The sequence below is a fragment of the Lolium perenne genome, chromosome 1, assembly GCF_019359855.2.
Source record: "Lolium perenne isolate Kyuss_39 chromosome 1, Kyuss_2.0, whole genome shotgun sequence".
Lineage (NCBI taxonomy): Eukaryota > Viridiplantae > Streptophyta > Magnoliopsida > Poales > Poaceae > Lolium > Lolium perenne.
In genome coordinates, this window is record NC_067244.2 from 269,563,633 (window position 1) to 269,573,025 (window position 9,393).

At 40.9% G+C, this 9,393-nt stretch overlaps 1 protein-coding gene across 5 annotated transcripts; it reads left to right on the top strand.

The window, feature by feature from the left end:
• Nucleotides 1-1,355: 1,355 nt before the first annotated feature.
• Nucleotides 1,356-4,971, top strand: LOC127327927 (uncharacterized). 5 transcript variants are annotated; one of them, XR_011750815.1, is made up of 6 exons: nt 1,356-1,994; nt 2,104-2,327; nt 2,415-2,894; nt 4,044-4,546; nt 4,625-4,676; nt 4,756-4,971. XR_011750815.1 is itself a non-coding variant. In XM_051354748.2 (5 exons), exons 2-5 carry the CDS (start codon nt 2,171-2,173, stop codon nt 4,809-4,811), a joined length of 306 nt encoding a protein of 101 aa, XP_051210708.1. In that variant the 5' UTR covers nt 1,364-1,994; nt 2,104-2,170; the 3' UTR covers nt 4,812-4,971. The 5 variants fall into 5 exon arrangements, 1 of the variants encoding a protein (XP_051210708.1); XR_007868856.2 differs by having other exon boundaries at nt 2,415-2,460; nt 2,782-2,894; nt 4,044-4,676; XR_007868852.2 differs by having other exon boundaries at nt 4,044-4,676.
• The last annotated feature ends 4,422 nt before the right edge of the window (nt 4,972-9,393 follow it).

Consider the following 9,393-nt stretch of genomic DNA (forward strand, 5'->3'; position numbering starts at 1 on the left):
TGTGGCCGAAGGGCTCTCAAATCTTTTCCAAAAAGAAATCAGATCAAAAAGAATTGAAGAACTGAAAATTGTTCGCAATGCCCCAGGCATATCTCACCTCCTCTTTGCGGATGACTGTCTTATCTTCTTCAAGGCTTCAGTTGAACAAGCTATCAAAATCAGAGAAACCCTCAACTCGTATGAAAAAGGAACAGGGCAACTTCTCAGTCCAGACAAATGTTCGATCCTCTTAGGAAATAAATGTTCTGTGGACGTAGGCAAAGAGATTGCTACAATCCTAGAGATATCATCTGTGAGCTTTGAAGAAAAGTATCTTGGGCTACCGGTGTCAGAAGGCCGGATGAAGAATGGTAAGTTTGAACTCATAAAGGACAGGTATAGGAAAAAGCTATCGGATTGGGCAGAGAAATATGCCTCGAGTGGGGCGAAAGAAGTTCTCATTAAAGCGGTTGCCCAAGCTATCCCAATGTACGCCATGAGCGTATTCAAATTCTCTGCAAGCCTATGTGAAGATCTCATGAAGATGACTAGAAAATTTTGGTGGGATGAAGAGGATGATAAGAAGCACATTCATTGGACAAGCTGGGACAAGATGACTCAAAGGAAATCGAGAGGAGGCATGGGTTTCCGGGATCTAGCATGTTTCAACCAAGCTCTGCTCGCCAAACAAGCTTGGAGACTCATGGACCAACCAAATAGCTTGTGTGCTAAGCTCCTGAAAACAAAATATTTCCCCAATGGTAAACTGATAGGCACTGCCTTCATTAAAAATGCATCCCCGTGTTGGCAAGGAATTATGCATGGCATTGAACTTGTCAAAAAAGGTGTGGTCTGGCGAATTATCAACGGTAAAAATATTCGAATATGGAGAGACAACTGGATTCCAAGAGGAAACCTGAAAGCTTCTGGCAATCCAACCGGCTCGCGTGTCAGATGGGTTGCTGATCTTATTGACCAGGATGCATGTGATTGGAATATTCCTCTAATTAGATCCATCTTCCATGATCATGATGTTGATGAAATACTGAAAATCCGCATTCCAAACATATCCGGGGAAGACTTTGTGGCATGGCATCCCGACAAAACTGGTAAATTCTCGGTAAAGAGCGCCTATAATCTGGCTCTTGACCTCAAGTCCAAGAATAACGATATTGGATCTAGTTCACAGCCCAATGGGGACAGAAAAATCTGGGAACTGATCTGAAAAACGAAGGTACCTCCAAAAATTAGGATTGTTGGTTGGAAATTATCTAAACAGTTTAAGGCTGTTGCAATCGCTGGCTTCTCAGCGTTTTGACGGTGCTCGCATGGTCGGTGGGACAGTAGATGTAGGTGGCGGCAGTTCCGGACTTGGCCGGTTCCGCGTGGTCGGCGCGTGGTGGGCCCGATTCAGTCTCCTTCGTTCCCACGCAAGGCAGTCTTGATCCCAAACAACCGAGGATGCTAGGGTTCCGCCCGCCATCGTCGCCGCTCAGTCCGGCCGTCCCGGCGTCCCCCATCTCTGCGGGTCATCGCCTCCGTCCCGTCCGTGGAGGCGCAGCTGAACCAGTGGGGCGCCGGCCCGCTGCAATATTCCGGTCGGTCCTGAGGGGGCCTCGCCGCGAGCGCACCTCGACGTGTACAGCGTCCAGGCCAACCAAGTCCTATGGCCGTTCTTCGCTTTCAATCTCGAGGCCTCAAGACAATCCCAACTCCTACATATTCCACACTCCCTCCTCCAAATCGAATCGAATCAATCGACCAGCGGCGGAGGAACCGATGGACGCCGGGGCCGGCCTGAGGAGTGAGGAGCTCCTCTCGGAGACGCTCGCCCGCACCTCCACGCGCGACGCCTGTCGCGCCGCGGCCGACTCTGACTCCGTCTGGCCTGCTTCCTGCCCCGCGTCCTCCCGCCGCTCGCCGCCGGGGAGCTGCCCGTGGCGCCGCCGCCGCGCAAGAAGGACCTCTTCGTCCGCCTCACCGACTGCCCCGTTCTCCTCCCGGACAAACGTGTGGTACGTATACGTCGATCCCCCAACACAACAAGCCGTGCCTCTGTAGGACATGCTTGGTTTCTCTATTGATCGCTGATCGCTCGCGGTTTCTCCTGTTAATCGGCATCAGGATCAGGCCTGATCTCGCCCCGGTCTCTCTTCCCTGCCCTTCCGTAGCGGTGCCGCCATAATCCTCGATGCTGGATTGGGTGTGGTCGTCTTTGGGCCATGGATCCTCACCAGGGTCGTCATCATCTTCTTTCGCCTCAGGACGCGGCAAGTGCTTCTCCTCCTCCATGAACGGCCAGTGTAGAAGCTCGCCTCTGTATCCAGGACTCCTCATCTGTCATTCAGGTATGCAAGTTCAATAACCATTTCTCAAATCAAGAACACTGAGATATCTTACCACTGATTGATTTACATCATGCCGCTAACGGCCAGTGTAGAAGCTCGCCTCTGTATCCAGGACTCCTCATCTGTCATTCAGGTATGCAAGTTCAATAACCATTTCTCAAATCAAGAACACTGAGATATCTTACCACTGATTGATTTACATCATGCCGCTAAATCAAAGATTATATGCCTTCTAAAAGACAGCATTCAGATTTTCACACATAGAAAACCAAATAATGCCAGTAAGCTGAGACATGTGTTTCAAATGTTGCGGATCGATGAATGCTTGCAATGTGACAAATCATTGGAGTAGAAGTTGGAATGCGAGAAATTATTTGTATGCTAGGTAGTGATATTTTATATCGATGTTCAAGCTCCAAGGACTGATTCTATTGTTGATGTTTATCTACCGCAGATTTTGTCCACGAGTTTGGAGAATCATGATCAGGATGAAATTTGAATATTTGTATCAATTTAGGATGTTGGTAAAATGATCTTACCAGATACAAGTAGTAGGTTTTCCTGCAGGTATCGCTCTAATACTAAAGTTAAAAATTTCCATTTTATATAGCTTGCATTAAGTATATTTGTGACACACTTTCATTCGTGGCATAACAAAATATCAATGTAAGGAAGTAAACCAAGAAACTAAATGTGAATATCAAAAGCAAGTACAATACTGAGGATGATGTTGGTGGAGAATTTGATTACGCTTTTAGTTTCCTCCATCTAGACAAGTTTAAAAAAGATTACTCAAATTTTGGCTGCATGATTGACATTATTAGGGAATTCCACTATTTAGTACATAATATACTGTTTAATACGCCGATTGGTGTATGTAAACTGCTTGGGCATTTATGATTGTTTACCATCGTAGTATTGCCGAACCATGGCACAGAGTTTCAGTAACAAATATGCATAGATTCATAATTTCAGTAGCAGTATTGTACTCATGTTAAGATTGTTGTCTCTCTGCTCTTAATATGTCTGATCCATATATACTTCTATTCATGGTATATCCACTACGTTTCAGTAACAAAGACGCATAGATTCATAATTTCAGTAGCAGTATGTAATTTTGTGGCTTAATTATTTCTGTACTAATTAACGATTAATAATTTCATTGTGAAACATTCCTCTTCTCATATTCCTGCCATATCTGCACCTTCTCTGTGTCATGTGTCAGTACCAAAAGATGTTGCTTCCATGTTAATAAGCTCTTATCTTGCGATTGAATCTGTGCCAGTTTACACATTCTGTCACATGAGATCAGCTATTTAGTTTATTCAGTTAGATATAAATATTTATCATTGCACTATTATTTAACAGTCTATACTAAGGGAAATAGAAGTACTAACTACTTACTTGGATTAACTATGCAAATCGCTGAAATGGCACCATTTCTCTCTTAGTAGAATCACTTAAATGTCTCCTCCAGTTGCAAGGAGGTTCTTGCTTTTTTATTATTCACACAATCTATCCCACCAAGATTAATACTATTCATGCTAGCAGGCTTTACAAGATTAAAGTGAAATCTCTTATATTATTCAGAACATTTATGTATGATTGTTGGTTGTTAATCACTATATGAAACTATTATATTGTTTAGTATTTTCGCGGCCAAAGAGACACACATGCTACAGTAGAAATAATTTTGATACTTTTATGTACTTACAGGTTAGTGGGGAATGGAACATGCCCTGAAGTTTGCATTTCCAGCTATGTTTGTCAACCAAGGCATACATCATTATTAAATTTGCATGTGCATAGTTTTACCTCATCTATAAATCTGTGACTGATGATATGCGGTAATTGTTGTATATTTTTTCATAATAGCATGCTACAGCCATAATATCTTTGTAAGGCACATATACTGTTCCATATGCAAATACTGTTCGAAGCAATATATATTTCTATTCTTTTATTGATCGTATAACCATCTGACAAGCATATAACTCAATTAAAAGATGTAATTTAAGGAAATTTATAGAAAAAAGATGATAATTGAATAAAATGAGTGATTTACTGTATATCAAATGTTACCATGAATATGTTATATTCAATAATTTACTAAAATATATAGAAGCATAAAGAAAAGTAAGAGATAAAAAGAATGTAATGCAAAAATGGCATGGTCTCCTGACGTAGGCTTGCACACTCCGCCGCCTCTGCCTACCTCGGTATGTGTGCATGTGATGGATCTCATGTTGGTTTGGTCTGCTAAGTGCCGGTGCTGAAAGCTTTTTTTTTTGCTGCAGGTCCATGTAGTGATGATCCAGATTTGCATTCGGGAAATCATTCTGAGAAAAAGTATGTTCTCTGCCTGCTTTTGTTTCTTCTTGCTTTTTATTAGGTGATGAGCATAGCTAAGTTGCCTTCTTTCTTGCAGTGAAGAGGCAGCTATTCCCATATGGTGCTGAGAAGTTAGGGAAGAAGGTGTTGTGAATTTGTGATACATGCCTTTGTCGTATCACTATATGCGTTTTTTCCCCAGTTGTGCGATTCCTGACTTGGTCATAACTGTATTATCAAAATGTGTGGAACTCCAAGTAGCTGCTCTTTCATTGGAGCAGGTTGCATCAGAAAGGCGTTTGCTGCATCCTCAGGATGGCGTGTGCTCTTGTGTTTTGTCTGTGCATCATCGTCATGTAGTATATATGAAGCCGAACCTGATATGTTGTTTAGGTCGATGTGCAAGTATGCTACCTGAACACTTGAACTTTGGCCATGTACTATCTACGTTTGTGTGATGTTGTTTGTGTGATGTTTATGACGTATGATATGCCAGAGTATGTTGTGCGTTATGACGTGTCCTCCAAATGGATTGACAATACGTTCTGAACACTGGCGGCTGGTCGAGAAGCTTGCTTTGACTTTGTTTTGCATCTTTGGTTGTGATGGATCATGATTAATATGCTGTATCCGTGGTATGCCAGAAAAAAATTAGCATGTGTTTGCCGCAATGTTAGCTAGGTAAATATTATTTTTTAGCAAATTTGCGAGGTTAGTCGTTAAGCTATTTCATTAGTTCTTTGTTTGTTTCAGCTTTTCTTTGTTGACATATGTTCGTTTCTGTTGTGGACAATGTTGTTGCTAGCCGATGCCCGTTGATAGATTTACCAGTATGGGGGAATTATGCACGCCCTGACGATGTTTCGTCAGCAACCTAGATTACTTTCGATCGGGCAGAAAGAACCATCAATATTCTCGGTGGCAACGGCAAGCTGTGGCTAAGATAGGGACCTCTTGATCCGTCCTACAACTATGGCTGCTCCACGACCTAGCATATACGACTACGACTATGAATACATAAAGACAGCACACAAGAATCTGGGTCATGCAAGAACGACTGGCAGCCGGCGCGGCGAAGCGCGCATGACCATCTAGTTAGCTTCTAAAGGACTTGCAGTTCAGGAAAAAAGATGCAAAAGAATTAAAGACACGACTGAAACATGTACTATTTGTGGCACCAAGGCTGAAACGGAGTACCATGCTGTCATGACCTGCCCAAAAGCTAGCGCTCTTCGCCAGGCTATGCGTAAAAAATGGCAGCTCCCAACTGAAGAAGATTTGAGAGAATCAGGTTCAGAATGGGCCCTTAATATCTTGGCAAATCAAGATGAGAATATGAGAAGCAAGATGTTGTTCATCTGGTGGCGTGCATGGCATCTTCGCAACAATTCCATTTTCAGTGATGGTAAAGCAAAGATCAGCGACTCTGCTAGTTTCATTGAAAATTATTTTGACACTACTATGCAAATCAGTACAGGTCTACAGGAACCAGATCTTAAAGGCAAGACCAAAATAGAGAAACAAGCTCCCATGGTGGATGCAACAAAGGGTAACAACACTCAGTCCCTGTGGAGTAAACCTCTACCAGGATGGGTAAAACTTAATACTGACGCATCGTTCATCAAAGAGGATGGAACAGCACACTGGGGAGCCATTATCAGAGATGATAAAGGGAGAACAATCTGCTCTGCTTGGAGCCCAATTCATAGGTGCAACAATGCAGAGGAAGCTGAAGCTATTGCTGTTCTGGAAGGGTTGCGCCTGGCTGCCAGTGTGAATTACCCAACAATACTAGAGAGTGACTGCAAGAATGTCATTGATGGCTTGTTACATCAGAATAACGACTGGTCTCAGTCCAGTATAGTGATCACTGAAGCCAATCAGGTGGCTGCCTCCTTCACTATACTGGAAGTCAGGAAGGTTCCTAGAAGTGCTAACAAAGCAGCGCATTTGTTGGCGGCTTTCAGCCGTAGAGTAAACCTAGGTGGTGTTGCGTACGACTCGACTCCTGAGTGTGTTCGGGATCAAGTCTTGAGTGATTGTAACCATGACGATATTGTTTAATTAATACAAACACCCTTTCAAAAAAAAACACAAAAAAATAATTTCTTTTTATAGTTGTCTTTATATCAAAAACACAAAAAATAGTTTCTATTATAGCTGTTGTTGCTTAGTTTTAATTTAGCTAAAATGAGTATTCCTGAAGTTGAGGTTCGTTATTTTAAGCAACAAGGGGAGAAAGTTTGAATTATGCTTGGTATAGAATAAGTAATGCTCATCATAGATATACTAAAAAATATTCTACCATGATCCTCCTTAGAAATTTTTATGTTGGTTTATCTAGCTGGAATAGATATGTTTTAGACACTCTCACGGGGGGGGGGGGGCAATTTTCTGGGTGCTCCCGCTTTGGAAGCCTGCAATTTAATTAAAAACTTGGTAGGAATTCCACCTACTAATGTTTTTAAAACTAAGAACACTTTGGAGGATGTTATAGAAAGACTAAACTTCCTAGAGAAAAGTTTGCCAAATTGCCTTGATAATGCTATCCAAATTAATAAATCAATAGAAAGTATCAATAAAAGAATCACTGTTTTAGAGGCTAGCAATACCCATGATAGCATAAACCTTAGGATTGGTAAACTAGAGGGGGCTATGAAAACTTTAAGTTCAACCTTTTCCCCTCTCGAGTTTAAGAAGGAGAAAGCTTTTGTGGGTAAAGAGCAAAAATTCATGTATGTTCCCAAGACACCTAAGCCAAAACCCCATAATATGTTTAAAACTAATAAAACTTTTAGTACAACTTAGAGTGGTTTACATGTTGAATCATCTGCAGGGGTATCCAAAGTTCCTATTTTGACAAGTTGTATTTTAGAGGAAGTGATTGATCTTGATGCTTCTTCACTTGATAATACTAGATGCTCGCTCTTTTTCTGCGCTAGCTGAAAGGCGTTAAAGAAAAATCACTCTTGGGAGATAACCCATGTTTATTTACAGTCATTTTCTTTTTGTTGAGTTTTGGAAGTTATTACCTCTGTAATAACCCCTTCTTATCATTTTTATTTCGTTTTTGTACCAAGAATAGCCTCTAATAGGAAGAAAGTAAGATTTGAGGAAGTTGTTGTCCTGAAAATAGATTCTGTGATGTCACCATAAAAATTCGTAAAAATAGCCAGAGCGGAATTTTGAGTTGCCATTTTTTATGTATATGACCCAGGTTATTTTATAACTTTCGTTAGTTGACCACTTTTAGAGATGAGCAACAGGGAATTTTTTAAAAAATCGATCTTTACCTGTTGTTCTATTTTGACAGATTTCTGCACTATTTGCATTCGCCTCTTAAATCTCGTTCTTTTTGAGTTCTTTTGATCAAAGAGCTTTTTGAAGAATTGCTACAGTAGATGCTTTAATAGATGTTTGATATATGTTAGTACTGAATGTAGTAATGCTGGTAATAAACAATCGTGTGAAGTTTTGTATGAAGGAAGCTTTCAAGTGTAGGGAGAGAAGAGTGATGTAATAAGATGAAGAATGGACAAAAGCTCAAGTTTGGGGATGCCCCTGCACCCCCAGAAATATCCAAGAGGTACAAGCATCAAAGCATCCCCTCTTCATCAACAAAACAACATGTATTCTTTCTATGCGCTATATTTTTATTGCTTCATACACTATTTGTTGTTCTTGGAGCGTCTTTATTTTTATTTTTATTTTTGTTTTGTTTTGTTTACTGTAGCATATGTTGGATCCCGACACATTTGTTTTGGAGAAAGACCCGCTCCATTTTGATTGCATAGAACGCTCTAGTTTTCATTGTTATTGTTCTGCGAGTGTTCTAGTTTTCTAGTACTGCGTATAGCTCTTGTTCTTTCACTTGAATTTTATTCAGAGATCGTTAGTATTCTTTATTTATGTATGATTATCTCTCTGGTCCATAATATATTTCATCTCTGAGAGCTATTTCAAATAAGTTGTTTGGTGTTGGATACGAGTAAAATATTTCATGACTATAGTGATGCAAAAAGAAGCTTGTCTAGATAGTAGTGATGTCTACGTGTGCTTCTATTCTTGTAGACAGTGTTGGGCCTCCAAGAGCAGATGTTTGTAGAACAGCAGCAAGTTTCCCTTAAGTGAATCACCCAAGGTTTATCGAACTCAGGGAGGTAGAGGTCAAAGATATCCCTCTCAAGCAACCCTGCAATTAAGATACAAGAAGTCTCTTGTGTCCCCAACATACCTAATACACTTGTCAGATGTATAGGTGCACTAGTTCGGCGAAGAGATAGTGAAATACAAGTAATATGGATGATTATAAGTAGTAATTGCAATCTGAAATAAAAATGGCAGCAAGCAAACATGTAGCAGAACTTGTTGGAAACGGTGTTTCAATGCTTAGAAACAAGGCCTAGGGATCATACTTTCACTAGTGGACACTCTCAACAATGATCACATAATTGAATAAATAAATGCTACTCTCAAACACTCTCTTGTTGGATAACAAACACCATTCATTGTGTAGGGCTACAAAAGCACACCTCAAGCCGGAGTAAACAAGCTCCACAACTTCATAAAGGAATCACACACGATGCGCACACTGTCACCATCACACCGTGGAGAGTGACTCCGGAGTTCATATTAAAGTAACATCTAAAGTGCATAATAGACAAGAGTAACATCTACATATTCAACTAGATTACAAAGCTCATGATCACATAAAGATCACACCATGGGAGAGAGA

What these genes read in the sequence shown, in the direction of transcription:
- LOC127327927 (XM_051354748.2), top strand. Translation starts at nt 2,171, where the DNA reads ATGCTGGATTGGGTGTGGTCGTCTTTGGGCCATGGATCCTCACCAGGG. An exon ending in ACTCCTCATCTGTCATTCAG is followed by an intron (nt 2,328 to 2,419) that starts GTATGCAAGTTC and finishes CGGCCAGTGTAG; the next exon opens with AAGCTCGCCTCTGTATCCAG. An exon ending in ACTCCTCATCTGTCATTCAG is followed by an intron (nt 2,461 to 4,624) that starts GTATGCAAGTTC and finishes TTTTTGCTGCAG; the next exon opens with GTCCATGTAGTGATGATCCA.